This window comes from Triticum aestivum, chromosome 6B (assembly GCF_018294505.1).
Source record: "Triticum aestivum cultivar Chinese Spring chromosome 6B, IWGSC CS RefSeq v2.1, whole genome shotgun sequence".
Classification (NCBI taxonomy): Eukaryota; Viridiplantae; Streptophyta; class Magnoliopsida; order Poales; family Poaceae; genus Triticum; species Triticum aestivum.
The window spans coordinates 527977251-528001039 of record NC_057810.1 but is presented as its reverse complement, the minus strand read 5'-3'; the positions used below and the strand labels follow the sequence as shown (position 1 = coordinate 528001039).

Genomic DNA, 23789 nt, shown 5'->3' with positions numbered 1-23789 from the left:
CAGGAGATCAGAATTCAGCCGTGTCTCAGTCGCGCAACAGAATTCACAGTCGATCTGTCACTGTGAATACGGTTCAGTCGGCTCACAGCCCCAGATCGCCTCCGCGGCGCGAAGGGCGTGAGAATCGGCGAGATCAATATGGCGACAGACTCGACCGAGATGATAGGCGTCGAGTGCCCTATTCCCCTCCAAGGGGTGGGTCTTACGCTCCTCGGCAGCCAGATGATAGGCGTCAGTACAGTACAGGGCGCAGGGTTCCAGTCGACCCCAGAGAGCCAGGCTTCGACGCGCGATCCATTATCGTGCAAGGGTTGGTCGACCGGAACAGAGCCCATCGAGGCGCACTCGACAGAGATGTCCCCACGAGCACTCGAGTACATGTTTCTGGTCCTGAATGTTTCAGCAGAGCTATCAGAGCCGCAGTTATCCCCCCCAATTTCAGGTTGGCAACAGGAGTCAGCAAGTTCACTGGTGAGTCTAAGCCTGAAACTTGGCTTGAAGACTACCGAGTGGCAGTTCAGATCGGTGGTGGGAACGACGAGGTGGCCATGAAGCATTTGCCCCTCATGTTGGAAGGTTCTGCCAGGGCATGGTTGACTCAATTACCTCCTAGCAGCATTTACACTTGGGAAGATCTGTCCCGAGTGTTCGTCAGAACGTTTGAAGGGACTTGCAAGCGACCAGCGGGATTGACAGAGTTGCAAGTCTGCGTGCAGAAAACTAATGAGACTCTCAGAGAGTATATTCAGAGGTGGATCACTTTGCACCACACTGTGGAAAATGTCTCTGATCATCAGGCAGTATGCGCCTTCAAAGACGGCGTCAAGAACAGAGAACTGAGTTTGAAATTTGGTCGAACCGGTGACATGACCTTGAGTCGGATGATGGAGATTGCTACCAAGTACGCCAACGGCGAAGAAGAAGACCGACTCCAAAGCGGCAAGCACAAGCCGAGTCAGTCGGAAAAAGGAAACACCAGTCGGAAACAGAAGCGGAAGGCTGAACCGGCAGCTCCTGGAGAGGCTCTGGCCGTGACTCAAGGAAAGTTTAAGGGGAAACCAAAAGGATCCTGGAACCCCAAGAAGGTAAAGGATAAAGAAGGAAACGACGTGATGGATATGCCGTGTCACATTCACACGAAGAAAGATGAAGAGGGGAATATCATTTACCCAAAGCACACCACTCGCCAATGTCGACTCCTGATCCAGCAGTTTCAGGGAAAACAGTCTAAGGACAAGGAGAAGGAGTCGGACAAGGCCAAAGACAAAGAGGACAGTGAGGGAGGATATCCGCATATCAACTCCACTCTGATGATCTTTGCAGATGTGGAAAGCAGAAGTCGACTGAAAGTGATTAACCGAGAGGTGAACATGGTTGCCCCAGCAAAGGCAAATTATCTGAAGTGGTCTCAAACACCCATCACATTCGACCAATCTGATCACCCGACTCATATTGCCACCCCCGGGAGGCAAGCTTTGGTGGTCGATCCAGTTGTCGAAGGCACTCGACTGACAAAGGTGCTGATGGATGGTGGAAGTGGGCTGAACTTATTGTATGCAGACACATTGAAAGGTATGGGCATTCTGATGTCCCGACTGAGCACTAGTAACATGAGCTTCCATGGAGTTATACCAGGGAAGAAGGCCGAGTCACTCGGCCAGATAGCTTTGGACGTAGTGTTTGGTGATTCGAAGCATTTTCGCAAAGAAAAGTTGACGTTTGAGGTCGTGGATTTTCAAAGTGCATATCATGCCATTTTGGGGAGACCAGCCTATGCACGGTTCATGGCTCGACCATGTTACGTGTACCTCAAATTGAAGATGCCCGGTCCCAAAGGTGTGATCACTGTCACCGGTGATAGGAAAAAGGCAGAGGAGTGCTTTCAGAAGGGCTCCAAGATTGCCGATTCCCAAGTGACAGCGGTCGAGTTCGAAGAATACAAGCAAAACGCAGATCCGAGTGACTTGCTGCGATCCAAGAAGCCCGCCACAGAGTCTGCATTCCAGTCGTCCGGTGAGACGAAGCCTGTTCACATTCACCCGACCGACCCCGAAGCAGCTCCGACCCGCATCTCCACAACACTCGACCCAAAATAGGAAGAAGCGCTCATCCAGTTCCTCCGTGAGAACTGGGACATTTTTGCATGGAAGCCCGCTGACATGCCAGGTGTTCCCAGGGGACTGGCTGAGCATCGCCTAAGAGTCGACTCGTCTGCAAAACCAGTCAAAGAGCATCTTCGGCGGTCCGCCGTCCAGAAGAGAAAGGCCATCGGTGAAGAAGTGGCTCGACTGTTGGCAGCAGGATTTATCCGAGAGATATACCACTCCGAGTGGCTCGCTAATGTCGTCATGGTTCCTAAGAAGGACAAGTCGCTCCGAATGTGCATTGATTTCAAGCACATCAACCGGGCCTGCCCGAAAGATCACTTTCCTCTCCCTCGCATAGATCAAATTGTTGACTCGACCGCGGGATGCGAGAGGTTGTCTTTTTTAGATGCTTACTCCGGGTACCACCAGATCCGTCTGTACGGGCCCGATGAGGTAAAAACAGCTTTCATCACTCCATTCGGGTGCTTCTGCTATATCACCATGCCATTCGGCCTCAAGAATGCCGGAGCCACATTTATGCGAATGATTCAGAAGTGTCTACTCACCCAAATCAGTCGGAATGTGGAAGCTTATATGGATGATATTGTTGTCAAGTCACGAAAAGGTTCCGACCTGCTCGCTGACCTCGCCGAAACATTTGCCAACCTCAGAAGGTATGATATCAAGCTCAATCCATCAAAGTGCACATTTGGAGTTCCTGGTGGCAAGTTACTCGGTTTTCTCGTTTCCGAACGGGGAATCGACGCTAACCCAGAGAAGATTGGCACTATTCTCCGAATGAAACGCCCTGTGCGAGTGCACGATGTCCAGAAGCTTACTGGATGCTTGGCCGCATTAAGTCGATTCATTTCACGACTCGGTGAAAAGGCACTGCCTCTTTACCGACTGATGAAGAAGGCTGACAAGTTCGAGTGGACTCCAGAAGCTGATGCAGCGTTTGCCGAGCTAAAAGCTCTGCTCTCCACCCAGCCGGTGCTTGCCGCTCCAATCAGCAAAGAGCCTCTGTTGCTCTACATCGCAGCCACAGGACAAGTCGTCAGTACTGTGCTAACGGTCGAGCGGGAAGAAGAAGGAAAAGCTCTCAAAGTTCAGCGCCCAGTGTATTATTTGTCTGAAGTCTTGACTCCATCCAAGCAGAGATATCCTCATTATCAGAAGCTTGTGTATGGAATATACATGACCACAAAGAAGGTTGCTCATTATTTCTCTGACCATTCCATCACAGTCGTCAGCGACGCTCCACTATCAGAGATTTTGCACAACAGAGATGCAACTGGTCGAGTGGCCAAATGGGCGATTGAACTTCTTCCCCTTGATATCAAGTTTGAGGCAAAGAAAGCCATTAAGTCCCAGGCGATAGCAGATTTCCTCGCCGAGTGGATTGAACAACAGCAGCCGACTGAAGTTCACTCGGAGCATTGGACCATGTTTTTCGATGGCTCTAAGATGTTGAATGGTTCTGGTGCTGGGGTTGTCCTGGTTTCCCCCAGAGGAGATAAGCTCAGATATGTGCTCCAGATTCACTTTGATTCCTCCAACAATGAGGCAGAATATGAGGCCCTCCTATATGGGTTGCGCATGGCCATTTCACTCGGCGTCCGTCGCCTAATGGTCTATGGCGACTCGGATTTAGTGGTCAATCAGGTGATGAAAGAGTGGGACGTGAGAAGCCCAGCCATGACTGGATACTGCAGCGCAGTGAGGAAGCTGGAAAAGAAGTTCGAGGGGTTGGAGCTCCATCATATACCCCGACTGAAAAATCAAGCAGCTGATGATCTAGCAAAGATAGGTTCCAAGAGAGAAGCCATTCCGAGTGGTGTGTTCTTGGAGCATATACACACTCCGTCAGTCAAAGAAGATCCTTTCACCGAGGAAACTCCGCAGCCCAAGAGCGCCACAGATCCGACTGAAGTTGAAGTCCCAGCGGTGGTCGACTTGATCATGGAGGTTTTGGTGGTCATTCCCGACTGGACGATTCCGTATGTCGCATATATCTTGAGGAAAGAGCTTCCGGAGGATGAGGAAGAGGCTCGACAGATTGTCCGTCGATCTAAGGCCTTTACCGTAATCAAAGGACAATTATACAGAGAAAGCGCGACTGGAGTCGGTCAGAAGTGCATAACACCAGAAGAAGGTCGACTCATCCTCAATGATATTCACTCGGGGACCTGTGGTCATCATGCGTCCTCTCGGACCATCGTGGCCAAAGCATACCGAGCCGGATTTTACTGGCCCAAGGCGAATGAGATGGCAAAAGAGATAGTGGATAAGTGCGAGGGATGTCAGTTCTACTCGAATATGTTGCACAAGCCTGCGTCAGCTTTGAAGACCATCCCACTCGTCTGGCCTTTTGCAGTTTGGGGGCTGGACATGGTCGGCCCTTTGAGAACAGGACGAAGTGGCTTCACGCATTTACTGGTGGCAGTCGACAAATTCACCAAGTGGATCGAGGCTAAACCAATCAAGAGCCTTGACACCGGTACTGCTGTCAGCTTCATCAGGGAACTAATATTCAGATATGGAGTCCCGCACAGCATCATTACGGATAATGGGTCAAACTTTGACTCAGAGGAATTCAGAACCTTCTGCAACTCTCAGGGCACACGAGTCGACTACGCATCAGTCGCTCATCCGCAGTCGAATGGACAAGCAGAGCGAGCTAATGGACTGATTCTCAAGGGACTGAAGCCTCGACTGATGCGTGATCTCAAACACGCAGCTGGAGCTTGGGTCGACGAACTTCCATCTGTACTCTGGGGACTGCGGACCACGCCTAATCGGTCGACCGGAAGAACTCCATTCTTCTTGGTCTATGGAGCTGAAGCAGTCTTGCCGAGTGATCTTCTCCACAATGCTCCTCGAGTTGAAATCTACAACGAAGCAGAAGCTGAACAAGCGCGGCAGGACGCAGTCAACCTTTTAGAGGAAGAAAGGGAGATGGCTCTGATCCGGTCGACCATCTACCAGCAAGATCTGCGCCGTTTCCACGCCAGAAATGTGAGAGGTCGAGCTTTCCAGGAAGGAGATTTGGTTCTCCGAGTGGATCAGCACAAACCACACAAACTTGCTCCTTCTTGGGTAGGCCCCTTCATGGTCACTAAGGTCCTCCACAACAGGGCGTACCGTCTTTACAACGTCGAGCATAATATCGACGAGCCCCGAGCTTGGAACGCGGAGCTACTCCGCCCGTTTTACACTTAAGTTTATCACTCGGATGAGTTGCAATAAAGTACTTCTGTAGTTCATGGACCTCAAAATAATAAGTGTCATAGTTCCTCCATAATATCTGTGACTTTTTATTTTTGTCCAATGAAATTCCCCTCAGTGGGTGACTTAGCTGCGAATCCGTTTCGCCTAAGTTTGTAAAAATCCTACCGAGTGGTGAGCCAGACTCCCACTCGGGGGCTTAGCTGCGAATCCGTTTCGCCTAAGTTATCAAAATCCTACTGAGTGGTGAGCCAGACTCCCACTCGGGGGCTTAGCTGCAGTCCAAGCACTCGCCTAAGTTGTGAAAATCCTACCGAGTGAAGAGCAACCCTCTCACTCGGGGGCTTAGCTGCAGTCCAAGCACTCGCCTAAGTTATAAAAATCCTACCGAGTGAAGAGCAACCCTCTCACTCGGGGGCTTAGCTGCAGTCCGAGGACTCGCCTGAGTTTATCAAAATCCTACCGAGTGGTAAGCCAGCCTTCCACTCGGAGGCTTAGCTGCAGTCCAAGGACTCGCCTAAGTTTATCAAAATCCTACCAAGTGGTAAGCCAGCCTTCCACTCGGGGGCTTAGCTGCAGTCCAAGCACTTGCCTAAGTTGTGAAAATCCTACCGAGTGAAGAGCAATCCTCTCACTCGGAGGCTTAGCTGCAGCCTCGTGCTCGCCTAAGTTATAAAAATCCTACCGAGTGAAGAGCAACCCTCTCACTCGGGGGCTTAGCTGCAGTGCAAGCACTCGCCTAAGTTATCAAAATCCTGCCGAGTGAAGAGCAATCCTCTCACTCGGGGGGCTTAGCTGCAGCCATGTGCTTGTCTAAGTTATCAAAATCCTACCGAGTGGTAAGCCAGCCTTCCACTCGGAGGCTTAGCTGCAGCCTCGTGCTCGCCTAAGTTATGAAAATCCTACCGAGTGAAGAGCAATCCTCTCACTCGGAGGCTTAGCTGCAGCCTCGTGCTCGCCTAAGTTATCAAAATCCTACCGAGTGAAGAGCAACCCTCTCACTCGGAGGCTTAGCTGCAGCCCTGTGCTCGCCTAAGGTATAAAAATCCTGCCGAAATGGAGAGCAACCCTCTCACTCGGGGGGCTTAGCTGCAGCCCAGTGCTCGCCTAAGTGGACTAAAGAATAAGTCGATTGCAGCACAGGCACCTTGCTTTGAACCTGCAAAAGACATTCCGAGCCGAAGGCAATCGTATTCAAGCACCAAATTCAAGTTTGAATCGATATCTAAAGGAACCGAAAGTGCTCAGGCGTCAAGCCTGTTAAAGTTTGTCGGTTACAATTCCACTCGGCATACCGAGGCAAATTTAAAGCGTCGAGCCAGAAGAAGTTTTTTACCCCTCCTGTGGAGGGCTGGAAGGTGCAACAAATTCATCAAGGTCAATTCCGTCGGCGATCCGAGTGGCAGCTGCAAGGAAAGTCTCCATAAAGGACCTGAAGTCGTGCTTCTTGGTATTGGCCACCCGAAGGGCCGCCAGCTTCTCTTCTCGCGCATCTTTGCAGTGGACTCGGGCCAGACACAGAGCGACATCTGCACCACACCGAGCCGAGGACTTCTTCCACTCCTGCACTCGACCAGGGATCGTGTTCAAGCGGGCCATCAACGACTCAAGGTCATTCTGAAGCGTCTCCTCAGGCCAGAGCGTCGAGTCGATGCGAGATGTGGCGGCCTTCAGCCTTGCGAGATAGTCCACGACAGCTGCAACACGAGACTCCAGTCGGAAAACATCCATGGCAACTTCGTCGTTCACCGGAGAATTGACGGGGTCGAGGTTTGGCTCCAGTCGGCTGGTTTCTTCTTCAAAGTTTTGACAAAATTCTGCAAGGGTGATCACTAAGTCAAGGGGATAGTCGAATGGAAAAGGCCACAATTGGAAATATTTGCCAAACATGGAGGTTTACCTTCAAGCATAAGAAACAGCTTCTTGGCAAGGCCACTCAGGAAGGCCTCCAGTTCAGTTTTCTTCTCAGTCAATTTGCTGACTTGGACGGTCAGGGCAGCTTTATCAGTTTTCAGTCGACTGACCTCCTTGTTGGCAATCCCAAGAGCAGCTTTCAGATTGGTATTGTCTTGTTCGAGCTTGGTGACTGAAGCTAACTTCTCGTCAGCAAGCTTGATCTTCTCAGCTAGCTCAAGGTCTTTCTTCTGCTGGGCCTCCCTTACCTTACCTGCAAGTTACAGCAAGATCAGATTTTGAAACAAGCAAGGGGAAAAGCAGTCGTCAGGGTCTCACCAAACATACCTTCGGTCTCCTCCTTTGCCTTTGTCAGCTTCTCCTGAACCAGCTTCAAGCTCAGCTCGACTTGAGTATGTTTTTGTTCCAGCTCTGAGTAGCGAGCCACAAGATCACAAGAGTTCTGCGAAGAACCAATCGACTAAATGTCAAAAATAATTCACTTCCGAGTGAAAAGGGAAAAACACACGTTTCTAAGACTACAGCCGAATACAAGCATTCGACCGTAGTCTCGGAGACTACACCCAGTGGGTGCACTCAGCGTGCCCCCACTAATCCTGTTGAAGACAAAGTCGACCAGTCGACCTCAAAAAAAAAAGTGTGCGAGATGCATTCTCTAAGACTGTGATCAACTGCAAGCAGTCGACCACAGTCTCGGGGACTACACCCAGTGGGTGCACTCAGCGTGCCCCCACCGGTTTGTGAAATCCAGTCGACCAGTCGACTGACAGAAAGATTGACATTGTAAAGCCTAAGGCCGACTGCCAGCAGTCGACCTTAGCCTTGGGGACTACACCCAGTGGGTGCACTCAGCGTGCCCCCACCGGTTTGTGAAATCCAGTCGACCAGTCGACTGACAGAAAGATTGACATCATAAAGACTAAGGCCGACTGCCAGCAGTCGACCTTAGCCTTGGGGACTACACCCAGCGGGTGCACTCAGCGTGCCCCCGCTAACACGGAGTTTATTCGACACACCCAGTGGGTGACTAATATAAATTCCGGAAAAGAAAAGTTTTTGGTAGCATATCCAACAAAACAAACAGCGGTCGACTAACCTGGACATTGCTTTGGAGGGCAGAACTGGCGTCATAAGCTGCCTGGCTCGCGTCCCGGATGGTCTTCAGCTGCTCCATCATGAGTCCCGCCTGGCGTATCGCCTCCTTCGCTGCGCCAGCTTGGTCCTCGGGGACGTGGTGCGTCGTGAAGAGGGAGGGCTGCTGAGCACTCGTCAGTGGATTTGCGAAGGACACCGTGTGTCGAGTGGTGGTCTCTTCCTCCACAGTCAGAATCTCAGGCACCGTCACGTCCTGAGGCACCTTACTGGCGGACGCTTTCCGACTCCTCCTGTGCTTCAGCGGCTCTTCATCCTCATCATCATCAGGAAGATTGATAACAGTATTGGGCGGAGCTGCGAAGAAGAATCAGGATCAGAGGTCGCGAGTCAGTCGACTAAAAACGGTGTTAAGAATACAGTACCTGGGTTCGAAGTTGCCGCATCCTCCATCTCGTGGTCATCGGCCCGGGCCGAGGTCTCAGAAGTAGCAGCACTGCAACTCCAAAGGATCAGTCGACTAACTTCAGCGTCGACCAGAAATAAAGTTCACACAGAATAAGAAAATATGAGCAGCACGGTTACCCTGATATGGTAGGGATGGACACCTTCATCTTCGGCAAGAGCTTGATCGGCTTCGACGAGGCCGCCCTGGGCTGCTTCGGCGCCTTTTCAGTCGGCGCTGGAGAGGTGGTCCTAGGGCGCTTGGTCGACTGCGTCGCAACCCCCTTGCCACGTTCAGTCGAAGGGTCGTGGACGAGCTTCGACCGCCTTTCCGAGCGCGGTGGCACGACCTCCTCCTCCTCCTCTTCCTCGTCCTCGATGTCGTCTTCATCACTGACATCATCATCATCGTCGTCGTCATCGTCCTCTGCGACATCCGAGTCCCATTCCTCCTCTTCCTGGCTCTCGCCTCCGCTCGCCTCACCCTCCTCAGTCGAAGCTTGTGCCCCATTGGGCATCGAGTACAGCTCGGTGAGGGCCTAACAAATGCCCAGACAAGAATCAGTCGACCAGTCGGCAGGATTAACAGAAATGAATACGACGAGGGCGCAGTGGAGAGCAGAGCAAGTGTACCTTGTTTGAGTCGCTGTTGTGGTCGAGTGGATGAACCCTTCTGGCTCCGCGCGGGTTGTCCTTGTTTCCGGTGACGGCCGCCATCCATCTTTCCAGAGTGACATCGTCGACTGCTTCTGGATGGACTCTGGTCTCGTCTTCGGTCCCACAGTGCAACCACATGCAGTGGCTCCGGAACTGGAGAGGCTGGATGCGACGCCTGAGGAAAACCTCCAAGAGGTCCATGCCTGTCACTCCCTCCCGAACCAACTGCACCACGCGCTCCATCAACATCTTCACGTCGGCTCTCTCCTCCGGAATCAGCTTCAGAGGGGAAGGCTTGCTCACTCGGTCCATGGTGAACGGAGGGAGTCCACTCGACTGCCCTGGCGTCGACTGGACCTGGCAGTAGAACCAAGTCGACTGCCAGCCTCTGACGGACTCGGGAAAGGTCATGGGCGGGAAGGTGCTCTTATTCCTCACCTGAATCCCCAGGCCTCCACACATTTGGACGACTCAGGTTCTCTCATCACCTGGGCTCGCCTTCTTCACGGTCTGAGATCGACACGTGAATATATGTTTGAACAAACCCCAGTGCGGTCGACAGCCCAAGAAACCCTCACACATGGACACGAACGCAGCAAGATAGGCAATGGAGTTTGGGGTAAAGTGGTGGAGCTGCGCTCCGAAGAAGTTCAAAAAGCCACGAAAGAAAATACTTGGCGGCAAGGAAAACCCACGATCAACATGAGTGGCCAAAAGCACACACTCACCCTCTTCTGGCTGTGGCTGCCACTCATTCCCCGGCAACCTCGCAGCTCCGTGAGGGATCAAGCCCTCGTTGGCCATGTCGAGGAGGTCCTTCTCTGTGATGGTCGACTGGATCCAGTCTCCTTGGATCCAACCCTTCGGCAGGCGGGATCTGGACGAGGACCCTCCGCGGCTGGTGGATCTCCCCTTCGCCTTCTCCGACGCCGACGCCTTCTTGGCGCGCTCCAGCGCCGCCGTCTTCTCCTTGGCCATGGTCGCCGGAGAGATGCGCGAAGGGAAGTGGTGCAGAGGCGAGAGCGAGCATGCTGAGCTGGGTAGAAGGAAGCAGAGAGAGAGGGAGAATGCCGGGGCGCAGCACAGAAATCCTCGCCGGGCGCATTTATAAGGTCCCTTCCGAGTGGCTGACATGTGGGCCCGGTCGATCTAATCATATCTGAGAGCAGTTATGCAGGCTGGATACGTGGCGAAAAAGGCGGCGCGGAGATCGAGGCGTCTATGCCCCGTCCCATCCGAACGCCGCGGTCCGCCCCGCTTCGCGCGCGCCCCCAAATTTCGCATCCCGCGGAATCCGCGAGCAACAAATCAGTCTGTCAGACGCGGTGTTTCCGGCGATCCGTCGCTCGGAGATCGTCGAAGCCCGAAAGATCACTCGACGCAAAAACAGAATGGATCGAGTCGACTGAAGGCAAATTGCTCCCTGTCAACGAAGGGATTCTTTGGTCCAGAACAGCGCACAACCGGAGCACAAAGATTAATCGGAAACGACATCAACTCCTTCTTCACTCGAAGCCTCAATCCATTCGGGGGCTAATGATGGGGTTATGTACCTAGGGTAGGGTCATGGACCTAATCCAAGTAACTTACCCCAGGACATCCTTAGAAGAGGTCGCCTTCCAGTCGACCAACGAGGATTCACTCGACTGGCCTGAAGGACTCGACCACGAAGACTCACTCGACCACCAGGAGGTCAAGAGGCACTCTGCACTGCAACGGCCTGTAATCAAGTAGACTTTATGATAGTAAAGGCCTTTATGTGGGGCGTTACCAGTAACGCCCCAGACTTAACTCACCTTAAACCCTCTCCTACGTGGGCTGGCTGGGGTCCTGGCGCACTCTATATAAGCCACCCCCCTCCACAGGCAGAAGGGTTCGGCACCTTGTAATTCATACATTCATAATCCACTCGACCGCCTCCGGGCTCCGAGACGTAGGGCTGTTACTTCTTCCGAGAAGGGCCTGAACTCGTACATCCTTTGTGCTTACAACCTCTCCATAGCTAGGACCTTGCCTCTCCATACCTACCCCCCACTCTACTGTCAGGCTTAGAACCACGACACCTGCTGCCTGGAGCAAATCCCTGATCTGCAACAAGCCTCTTCCAGCCTCTGACTGAGAGGGCTAAATTGACTCTGCTATGCAGGCTGTAGCTGCCAAATTCTGAATCGGGGTTCGGTATACCTGAGTCGGTTGCGGAAAGAGCTGACGTCGGCTGGAGTCGGGTACTCGCTGACGTGCACGCTCGTTGAGTGCTCGCTGGAGGTTCTCCAGTCGAGTGCGTTTAGCCAAGTTGGCCAAACGCGCTTCTTCCGAAGCACGAGCCTCAGGAGTTTCTCCTGCGATGGGAGTATGCAGGGCATCCATGTTCCGGCGGCGAAGTTCTTCTCTTTGCTGAGAAGTGAGCGGTTCGGGCTGATATTCTTCGTGGGCCTGAGCGGGGTCGCCTCCATCGTCCATCCCGTCGATGCGAGGGAAGCCGGGAGGACTACGAGGCCCGTTGACCATCAGGACCTCCGCCGCTGGATCACTGCTGTCGCACTCGGATGCAGTCTCTACGGAGCCAGTCGACAGATCGAATAGGCCGTAGAGAGACTCGTCGGGCTCAATTGCCGCGACTTGGGTGGTGGCCGATTGGCGAGCCACCGCGTGTCTCACCCATCGCTGAAGTCTCGACAGACCGAAGCGCTTGCGCTGGCGGGAGACAGGGAGGGAGGACGGCACAGGAGTCGACCGGTATGGGGTCGACGGCTGCCGCAGCAGGACGCCACGGACACACGCCCGAAAGTGCATTGCCCCGCGGACGGGGAGCGCGTCGATGTCGAGTGGTGCCTCTTGGAGCCAAGCGGAGTCGTCGGCGATGAAAGCGAGCGCACCGAGACGGATCTCGTGGCCCTCGACCAGAGCTCCGCCAGAAACCATGATGAAGGCAATCAGACAAATTGCAACTTCTCCGAAAAGTCGCTAAGACACCTGCCCCACGGTGGGCGCCAACTGTCGTGGTTCTAAGTCTGACAGTAGAATGGGGGGTAGGTATGGAGAGGCAAGATCCTAGCTACGGAGTAGTTGTACACACGAGTGTTTAGCGAGTTCAGGCCCTTCTCGGAGGAAGTAATAGCCCTACGTCTCGGAGCCCAGAGGCGGTCGACTGGTTTCTGTGTATATGAGTTACAGGGGTGCGAACCCTTTACACTGAGGAGGGGGTGGCTTATATAGAGTTCGCCAGACCCCTCCGGCCCTCAGTTATGCAGGGTTTAAAGTACATTAAGACAAGGGGTTACTGGTAACGCCCTCATAAAGTGCTATGAAGACTATTAAAGCTACTTAATGACAGACCGTTGCGTGCTGAGTGACTTTAGGTCTTCTGGCCGTCGAGTGGATAGCTTCATGGTCGAGTGGCTATCTTCATCGTCGAGTGGCTATCTTCATCGTCGAGTGTCCTTGGGTTCGTCGAGTGAAGTCTCTCTTGGTCGACTGGAAGGTAGCTTCTTCTAAGGGTGACCTTGAGTATGGTATCCTAGACAGGTCCATGATCCTACCCTAGGTACATAACCTCATCACCGCTCCCCCCGCGAGCGAGGTGTTCGACGAAATGGCTGCAAGGTATGCCTCTTCGGTCTAGCGATTCCCTTTCATTTTCGCCATTAGTGTCGATAGCTCGTGACTTGTTATCGTTCGCTATAGCAGTGCTTCGAACAATGCAACAACCGAGTTCGTGAGCTTGTTGGACACGAACGTGGTAGACATTGATCAAGCCCCTTTCGAACCATTCGACTACAATAAACGGACGGCAGCGTGGATGATCATGGTTGTGCGGACGAATTGGAGGAGATCGAAGCGAAAACGTTTGAGGAATCGCAATCAAAGAGTGGAAAGAGCCAAAGATCGAAGAACTACACGATCTTGGAAGATCAAGCTTTGATCCAAGCATGGAGTGCGGTGTCTCTTGATCCATGCACGGGTGTTTCTTAAACCGCCAAGAGATATTGGCAAAGGATCGAAATCAATACTTCCGCATTATGAGAAAGTATCCCAAGAGGACTCCACGCACATTTTGGTTGCTTCAAGGGCGTTGGAAGAATATCAAGCCTATGTGCAGCCGTTGGGCAACTTGCTTGGAGCAAGTACGCAATGCATCTTCAAGTGGCACCGTGGAATCCGATTATGTGAGTTTGTTTTTCCTTTGTTCATGTTGTGCATCATCATAATATATCATGGGAAATAATTGCATCACTTTGTTCACATTTTGTAGGACAAGATTGCTCAACATAGATACAAGGCCATGGAAGCTTCGGAAGGCAGATTCTTCAAGTTAGAGCATTGTTGGGAGTTACTCCAAAAGTGCGATAAGTGGAAGTTGATCGATAGAGAATCCCCACCAAAGAGAGGCTCACTTGCAAACATGGATGCAGACGAAGATGATGATGGCCCAAGAAATGAGCACAAGCCCGATGGCGACAAGAAGACGAGAGAGAAGATCAAGAGAGAGCAAGAAGCATCGAGCTTGAGGGAGAAGATTGATGCCATGGTGCAATCAAACGAGTTGATGTTGTTGAAGTCATTGGAGATCAAGAAAGAGTTGGCCGAGAAGAAGGCAAAAGAGAAGCAAGAAAAGTGGCAAATGCTCAAGGAAGAGGGGCTCCGCAAAGCTGCCATTGAGGAGAGAAAAGCACGCGCCTCCGAGAACAAATCGATGTCATTTTTGCTCGCCGAAGAGAACAAGATCATGTCAATGAACCGCAATGACATGGACGACCTCACCAAAACATGGCATGATACGGCAAGGAGAGAGATCTTGAAGAGAAAAATGGTAGCTTCGGCCGGTCCGTGTTCAAGTTCCGGTGATGTTTTCTCTGCTCCATATGGTGGCAATGTGGATGATTTCGGTGCGGGAGTTGCAACAAGCGAGGGAGGTGGATTCGGTGGTTCCGATGAACTTCAATTCGGTGGAGGTGGATTCCATGGCGCGGAGTGAAGACCGACCCCCAAGATGATGCCGGACATGGGCGCAAACCTTTTGCATGCCCTCTTTTGCATTAAGAACTTCGCTTTTATTTGCGCGTAAACTGTTTATGTGGTTTGAATTTGAACTTATTTGCCAAACCTATATCAAATGCGAGAATTGTAGTTTTTATGTTTGCGGGTCTTCGCGGTGGTGCCCGAGCAGAACCCGCAGAAGCCGACCGGTAAAAAAGCATATTCCGCGAATATTTTTTTTTACGGATCCGTTTGGGGGTTCTGCATCTGTGCCAGCCCGCGCCGGCCCGCAAAAATGGTTTTGCGCGACTTGCAAACGAGTTTTGCGGGCTGGCGGGATGTGGGGTCTGCTAGAGTTGCTCTTAGCGTTGCAGATGAATCATGTGTTTATGGCGATTTATCTTGTCACCATGCATTGTTTTGAATATTGGAAATACTATTTGGAAACATGCAAGCAGTTTTTAAAATAAAATAAAAATCCATTAGCAATGTCATACTGTACGGACATACAAATGTTCAACTGTTAATATTATTATTCCATCTGTGCCTTTGTGGAATACAACAAGGCAGTCGATTTTGTACCTTGCAAACAACATTGAATTTGAAGTCGCATGGCACGCTTTTCCACAAGGAGCAATTTTTTTTTGAAATCCTATGAACATGCATGTACCCTTTTCAAACGGCGCTTTTGAAAATTTCAAGAGGATGTACATTTTCGCAAGGCATGTGTTCATGAATGTGCAATATTCGCTGGTCTTCTCTTTCCCATGCAGATATGCATCCTTGCGGCCAAGATATTTTCGGTGCCGCAACAGAAACAAAGGCGCGGTACCTACACTGTTGCTCTCGCTTCGAAATGCAAGCACAAGTGCACCAACAAAAGGCTACAGAACGTGCGCGCGGCTTCAGTCCCGAAAGCCAAACATCCGCTGCTCAAAGTGCATCGCTTTCGCCGTGTCCGACCCGTGAGCCCTACACGTCGCGCCGAGGCCGAGTGGTGCACCCGAGCCATGCGATCCGTTGGTTGCGCCCGGGCGGCTGGCTCGACCATGTGATAAGTGCCGCGGAAAAGGCACTGCAGCCATGTGCCGAACCGAGTGGGTGCGTCGGTTCGCCACTACGGGCTAGCTCCAAAACTGAAAGAGGCAGCTCCGCCGGGCGCCCCCTGAAAAGACGGTCTCGGGGCGTCTCCGGCTGTCTGAAGCAAAAATTCCTTCTCCGCAGCAGCAGAAGTCTCAGCGCCATCTTTGGTTCATGGGCGCCACTTGCGGCAACTGTCTCGTGTCGTCCCACAGGATGCTGACACTTGTTACCATGTCCTGCGCATACCTCTTTCAGTTTCATTTCGACCTGTGCACATCGTATCGTATCGTACGCACATGGATACGAGAGCGTGAAAAGAACGGAGGTGAAGGTATGTGCTAGAAACGTGACCACCCAGCGACCTAACGCCAAAAGTCAATAGTACGCAGGGGAACGTGGAGGCGGGCAGTAGCTGAGTGACAGGTAGCAAACACCAACCGAAAGTCTGTGTACCACACCGGAGTGCTGCTCGTGCGGCCCCAAACAAGGCCACCTGTCCCCTCCCTAACCCCGTTGCTACAAGATGGGTTTCGTTGCTCGGATAAGTCAAGGTTTTAACATTGTTTTCTCTAGTATAAAGTACGACTATTACGACGACTAATACGTCCGTCAATTGACCGTAGAAGTGGTGCATGACATAATTGAAACTCGGAATCTTGAGTGGCATATGGACGGCTTGGTTGGGTGATGCAGAGGCCGATGGATGTCCTCCTTTTTTTTTCAAAAATGGACATTTTTTTTTGAGCTTTTAGTGGGATATATTTTAATTTCTGTACATGGATTACTTACAATTTCAAAAGAAAAACTCTATATTTTGTTTAAATGTATGATACCATGTCTAATTTCCTCTACATGGATTACTTTTACCACACATATACACCTTGTTTCTCTACGACCCTAACATCCTAGTTTCCTGGCGGCCTTGCTCATGTTGACCTAGTAGAAAGATTAAAAAAACAAGTCACACTTAGATGAGTGACTCTTGTTAAGACATGTGCTGAAAGAGAGCACTACGGTGACCATATTAAGCCGTGTGGCAACACTGAGTGACGAAGTATTGGAACCCAAAGGGCAAAGGAGGATCCACTTTCAAGTTCCAACTTCCAAACGAACCACTCCACTGACCTACTAGGCCTACGACCCGCCCGTGCTCATTCTTCGCATTTTCCTCAAGACCAAAAGCCGACGATCGCCTCCCCCCACGATCTCTATATAAGCCAGCGACCCAGCGCCTCCCATCACACACTTCTTCCACGCTTCCTCCCCCGAGCTACGACGACGACTAGCCAGCCAGCTACTCCTCCGCGCGCAAGCCACAAGCCAGCGGCGAAGCTCGTGAACTCTCCCGGTGCCCAGACATGGCGGCAAGAAGGCTCCTCGAGGAGGCGGTCGCCGCCGGCGCGCAGCAGGACTCGCTCAACTCGGACCTGGTCCTCATCCTCGCCGGCCTGCTCTGCGCGCTGGTCTGCGTCCTCGGCCTCGGCCTCGTGGCGCGGTGCGCGTGCTCGCGCCGCTGGGCCAGGGCCGCAGACGCCCCGCCCGGCGCCAACAGGGGCGTCAAGAAGGAGGTGCTGCGCGCCCTGCCCACCGTCAGGTACGTCGCCGACGGCGGCGAGGCGTCGGAGTCGGACGAGTGCGCCATCTGCCTCGCCGAGTTCGAGGACGGCCAGGACATGCGGGTGCTGCCGCAGTGCAGCCACGCGTTCCACACGGCCTGCGTCGACGCCTGGCTGCGCTCGCACTCCTCGTGCCCGTCGTGCCGGCGGGTGCTCGTCGCCGAGCTGCCGCGCGGCGAGCGGAGCGGACGCTGCGGCGCGCGGCCCGGCGGCCTCGACGCGCTCCTCAAGGCCGTGCCGCTGTGCCGCTGACGTCGCTGTAGCTCGGCATTAGTGGCGTGCGCACTCTGGACAAAAGGCCAAGGGAAAAGTGTGTCGAGGGAAATTAGCCGGTGCATAAGCTCATCGGTTAGCTTCTTATTTACCTTTCTCTTGGCTTGGGGGCCTGCTGGGTGTTGATTCTTTTTAGGTGTGGCTACTCTGGAAATGGGAACCATTGAGCATGAAGGCGTGTGTACATACATAGTTGATGGGGGGATTTGTGATTGTAACCTATTTGTACATATGTGGAAGTTGCTATAAAAACATGCACTTGCTTGAACTGGGAATGTGAATTTGGAACTAGGAAATGGCATAAGAATTTGCTAAAGACATCTATACTGAAAACTGCCCGTGAGTATAACTCTGGCGAAACTTGTGGACGCGCTTGGAAATATCTTAAATGATAAATCTTATTTGTAACCCTATCTTTTTATATATTTATTTTGCACCAAGAAAATCTGAAACAATTTATGCATAGCGCAGTACTCGTGTGTTATCGACAGGTAAAGTTTCAAGTTTAAATGTAATTTTGTTTAAGAAAAAAAAGATATTTCTTTTAAAAGAAAGGGGTTTCCCCAAGCCTCAACTTTTATCAAAAGGTGGTGCAATAAACATTCAAACCGTTTCACAACGCTCGGCTACAACTAGAGTACTGCAACATACAAATTACAAACGCAAAGTGCCAACATAGCAACAGTCACACATAACACATCATCCACAAGGTATGAATGCAACCTAGATAGCAAACAAAAGTATCAACACTATCACATCCTAGCAGATTTTACGCAAACTAGTTGGTGTTGAGGCGAACAATCTACTTATGTTGATCATCCGTGACATCCAATGGCAGGGTTAGGTCCAAGAGATCCTGAACGACTCCTCCCGATGATGATCGAGAAGCAGAAGACATCGCACGAGAAGGGTAGACTGAGCACCATCGATATAATTTTTCATTGATAAAGACATGTGCTCAGCTTGTCCAGAATGTTGTTTGGATCCCAACATGGCCTTGAAAGGCGAACTCATTTCATACATTCCATAAGCTCCACAAGGTAACAATATTAATCACCACTGCCGATTTCTTATGTTTCCAATGACAACATAAATCATCAAATGAATCAGGATATGGAATGTTAAGAGAACTAGCAATTAGATGCCAAGTATGAGATGCCGCTATACAATCAAAGAACATATGTTGAGTACTTTCCAGCTCATCGCAAAAAACACAAGTTAAATCTTCCTCGACACAATCTTTAGCTAGATTATCCTGGTGAGGGCCTTGTTATTAATAATCAACCATAATAACACATGGATTTCTAAGGGCCATCAATTTTCCTCATGGAATCCCCAAGGCTATACCCAATCCCACCAAAGTTAATCAGGTTGTAAAAAGATTTTTAACGGAATAGATGTCAGAAGTCTCAAGCATCCACACAGGAGTGCCACTGTCAGAAGATCGCCTAACGTCTTCCATAACAGAGACTAATTCCGCCCCGGAAAGGAAAAGTCTATCATCAACACATCTTCTAAAAGTAAGCATCAGGAACCATCCCACACCTGGGCAATTAAGAAATTTTGTTGTTGAAAAATGAAAAAAAAACATAGAATCTAGTTTTTAAGGAACAATTTACAGTCCAAACATTGTTCCAGAAGGCAATGCTCTGACCATTACAGACTCGCGAAGATAAAAGGGCTTGGATGCCACAAAAGCCTGCTACTTATGAGCTGCGTTGGGATTTTTCCCAAAGAGGAGGGAAGATACAGTACAATAGAGATAAGTATTTCTCTCAGTGAGAACCACGGTTTATCGAACCAATAGGAGAATCACGCAAAGCCTCGTGAACACCACCTGCACACATGAAAGAAAATACTTGCACCCAACATGGGCAAGAGGGTTGTCAATCCCCTTGAATTCGTTAATTACAAGGATCAAATCTCGTAGTGGTAGATAGATCAATTACAAAACAAAATAAAAGAAATAAAATTGCAGCAGGGTATTTTGAATTTTTTATATGATTAAAGTAGACTCGGGGGCCATAGTTTTAACCAGAGGCTTCTTTCTTGAACACATAACAAACTGTGGGTGAATAAATTACTATTGGACAATTAATACAAAAGTGCATAGTTATGACGATATTCAAGGCAATGATCATGTATATAGGCATCACGTCCAAGACAAGTAGACCAACTCCTACCTGCATCTACTACTATTATTCCACCAATCGACTGCTATCTAGCATGCATCTATGATATTAAGTTCATAAAAAATAGAGTAATGCCTTAAGCAAGATGACATGGTGTAGATAAAGTAAACTCAACTAATATGAATAAACCGCATCGTTTTACCCTTAATGGCAACAATACAAATACGTGGCTTGTCCCTTTCTGTCACTGGGATATAGAGCATCGCAAGATTGAACCCATTACAAAGCACCTCTCCCACTGAAGATAAATCAATCTAGTTGGCCAAACCAAATGGATAGATCGGAGAGAAATACAAAGCTCTAAAAATCATGCATAATAAAGTTCAAAAAAGACTCAATTACTTCTCATAAATATTCAGATCATAAACCCACAATTGATCTGATCCCAACAAACATGTCGCAAAAGAAGATTACATCGGATATAACTCCAAGAACACCGAGGAGAACATTGTATTGAAGATCAAAGAGACAGAAAAGTAGCCATCTAGCTAGTGTCTATAGACCTGTAGGACTGTGGTGAGCTACTCACGCATCATTGGAAGGCAGCAAGGATGATGTAGAAGCCCTCCATGATCGATTTTCCCTCCGGCAGAGTACCGGAAAAGGCCTCCAGATGGGATGGCAAAAGAACAGAATTTTGCGGCGGTGGAAAAAATGTTTTGGGTGGCTTTCTGTTGGTTTGGGAATAATTGAGAATTTATAGGTCTGGAATTAGGTCAAACGGGTCTGCATGGGCCCCACAAGCTCATGGGGCGCGCCTACCCCCCTACGGCGCTCCCCTCGAGCTTGTGGCTCTCTCTTATCTCGTCTGGTCTCCTCCTAAAGCTTCTAGGGCCCCTCTGGTCCAGAAAAAAATAATACAAAGATTTTTTTTCGTTCGAACTTCGTTTGATATTGAATTTTTTTGAAAAGCCAAAAACAAGCAAAAAATAGAAGCTGCATTGGGCACTAGATTAATAGGTTAGTCCCAAAAATGATATAAAATAGCATATAAATGCATATAAACATCCAAGATTGATAATATAATAGCACAGAACAATCAAAAAATTATAGATACGTTGGAGACATATTGAAGCCTAAGTGATACCTTTCCAAAAAGGAGGACCAAACGTGGGTTAGCCCAAAGCAAGTTTGGACAAGCAATGTTATATTTAAAATAGAACAATGTTCCCAATCAAGGGGACGACTATCAAAGTATCTCTTATCCCATGAAGCAAGAAGAGCCAAGTTAAAATCTAGAAGATCAGGGACACCTAAACCACCAAAAACTTTCTTCCTGGAAACAAGCCCCCAATTAGCCAAATGACATTTGTTCGTTGCTTTTATTACCCACAAAGAAATGTGATATTTGGAAGTAATGGAATTAATGGCCCATTTGGGGAACTTGATCATAGACATAGGATATGCAGGGATACTATCAATACAAGTGCTCAAAAGAGCCAACTTGCCCTGCAAGAAAGATTTCTACTATTGGTTGGACATCCTATCTTCGTAGATTTTTAAAATACAAAGGTGCCCTAAAATATTTGAAAGGGAAATCACCTATCATGCAACAAAAAATAGTTAGACAAATCCTTATCCACATTATAGTGTGAAGATCACTTTTGTGAAAAATAATCATCAAACAAGAAAGTTTCTCAAATCATGATAAAATCCATTTAATATTCCTAGCACGGCCAGTAGAAGTATCTAAGAACAAAACTGTGTTACCAGTGCATTGAAGACTAACAATGCCACCATGTATAATATTAGGGAGCAAACCAGCAATAAAATGTGGTTCAAAGCCTTATAAGCATCTTAGATAAGACACCTACAACCAAATTAAATAGCAAGGGAGAAAAGGATCACTCTGTTTCAAGCCTTTTCCTCCAATGAAATATGGCCCATTTGTATCAATAAGTTTGACACAAAAGGAACCTTCAAAGTGGGTGTTGCAAATCCACTTAATCCCTTCATTGCAAAAATCTCTAGAAGTGAGCATTTTCCATAAGGAAATCACAACTCACTCTTTCATATGCCTTCTCATATTCCAATTTCAAAACTAGACCACTAGACACAGATATGTGAATCTCATGAATAGGTTTGTGTGCTATTACAATACTACTAAATAAATCTCCCTTTAATAAAAGCAGTTTGTTTCAAAAAGATCAATTTGTCACAGATAAGGGAAGCCCTAATAGTCCTAGCTTTAGTAAAAGTCTTTACAACACAGTTACTAAGACTAATAAGACGAAATTTCTTCATCTCTTTAGCATCAGGTTCTTTTGGGATCAATGTAATGATTTCAAAATTAAGCTTATAAATGCCTAGATTGCCTTCCTCAAAATCTTTAATACGGGTCATTGAAAGGATCAAGATAGACCTGGAGGGGGGGTGAATAGGTACTACAAATTTTATTTTATTATTAGCAAGCTTAGGCAAGTGTGGAATGTAAAGGAGAGCCTAAACAATTGCTAGGGTGAGATAACAAGAGCAATATTAATGGAATCAACAAGTCAATGAGTGCAAGGTCAAGTGATCAAAGTAAACCACAAGTAGGGATCTAGGGTTAGGGATAATTGACGACATGAAGATGAGGATGTATCTAGGTGTTCATTCCTTGGAGGGAAGCTAATCGGCATTGGAGGGATGCGTGTTACCACGAAGGCTCATGCTATTCTCCTTGAGATAACACACTCAATGCGATTCTCATCCACTAGTGGTAGACCTTGAGGCAACCTCCAAAGCTTCACAAACTTCACACGGGTGAATCACAAGTTGATTCCTCACAAAAGACTCCTACCACCTAGTAGTCTAAGTTGATTCCTCACAAAAGACTCCTAGGTAGGAGTCTTCAACCTTCGAATATCACAAGTGGGAAAACTCATGCTCAAATCACAAATTACTTTGGTCAAAATACAGAGGATGAGTGGGTCTATCAATGGGTGAAATCTCGTTAAAGAACTCTCATAAATCTCTCTGGGATCTAAGATATGGTGTAGGATAAAGGAGATGGAGCCTTTTATTGTGTTGGTCAACCCCTCCACAAAGTGGTGGTGGTGTGTGTGGGGGGGGGGGTATTTATAGTCCCTAAGGAACTAGCCGCTTGAGGCAAAAAATGCACGAGGCATACTATCCATCCAGGAACTCAAACAGTTTGGCCACTGATGAAAAGGCACATACAGTAGGGTAAATTAGAGAAGAACAGAAGAAAGTTGGCCAAACAGTACATCTTACAGCTCTGATAGTCTAGCCGGTACCTAGACGGAAGAGAGCTCTATAACCATCCAGGAAAATGTCCGACAACAATCTAAAGCTACCGATGTTTTGTGGTAGCAAGCAAATACCCTGGACAAAGGAGATCCCTGATAAAGTTTCTGGCTCTTTGTCCAGATTAGAAGAATTGGCTACTAGTTCATGTGGGTTTAGACAGTCCTTGTAGCAAACTAGATGGTCTGGCCAGACTGTTATGTTTGGGTATTGAGGGATGGGACATGTTAGGTTTTATGGCTTTGGACTATATGGTAGGATTGGAGTGGAATGTGTTTTGTGATGATCCTTTTGTAGAACTGCGTTGATCCCCTCTTAATAGTGTGAGATCCCTATAACTCAAGATATGGAATACAAAAAGCTTTGTTTCTTGTCGTTATTGCACAGTTCTTGAGTCATAATCTATTTGGGGGGGCTGTCTATGATCCCCACATGTAATTTCCACGGGGACTGAAACCTATGTATTCACTTAGTAAACGCAATTTCAGCCATAAAATCCAATTTAACGAGATCCCAAAATGTCTGTTAAAAGAGAAAGGAGAGGCCATCAGGACCAGGTGCACCATGGGCATAAGTGATCATAATATTATTTTAAATATCCTCTTCAAATAAAGTTTTTGCAAAAGAAGATTCTTTTCATCAATGACAAGTTCATGAGGATTCCAAAAATAGGGTTCCAAATGAATATCACGTCTGGCCTCAAAACCTAATAAATGTTTGTAAAAGAAAGTAGCAACATCCAACATTTCAGGAGTGCAAAGACATAACCATTTTCTCCCACAAGGGATGTTAATGTTTTTCTTGTGCCTATGATTTGCTAGAGACTGGAAATAAGAATTATTTCTAACTCCTTACAAGACTCTTTTTTTTTTAATATCGTCTAATTCTTTCTTGATGTCTTTCATCCTAGTTTTATCATCATCGCACAAGAGAGCTTTTGCAAAAATATAACACATAAAAAATATCAAACTCCATAA

The 23789-nt window shown here is 48.8% G+C and overlaps 1 protein-coding gene across 1 annotated transcript; it reads left to right on the top strand.

Annotated features, from left to right (window-relative positions):
* The first annotated feature begins 16727 nt into the window (after positions 1 to 16727).
* LOC123134359 (RING-H2 finger protein ATL8) lies at positions 16728 to 17639 on the top strand. The gene has a single exon (XM_044553628.1). The coding sequence runs from the start codon at positions 16841 to 16843 to the stop codon at positions 17348 to 17350; it is 510 nt and encodes a 169-aa protein (XP_044409563.1). The 5' UTR covers positions 16728 to 16840; the 3' UTR covers positions 17351 to 17639.
* The last annotated feature ends 6150 nt before the right edge of the window (positions 17640 to 23789 follow it).

Coding starts and splice junctions, on each gene's coding strand:
- LOC123134359 (XM_044553628.1), top strand. CDS start 16,841: ATGGCGGCAAGAAGGCTCCTCGAGGAGGCGGTCGCCGCCGGCGCGCAG.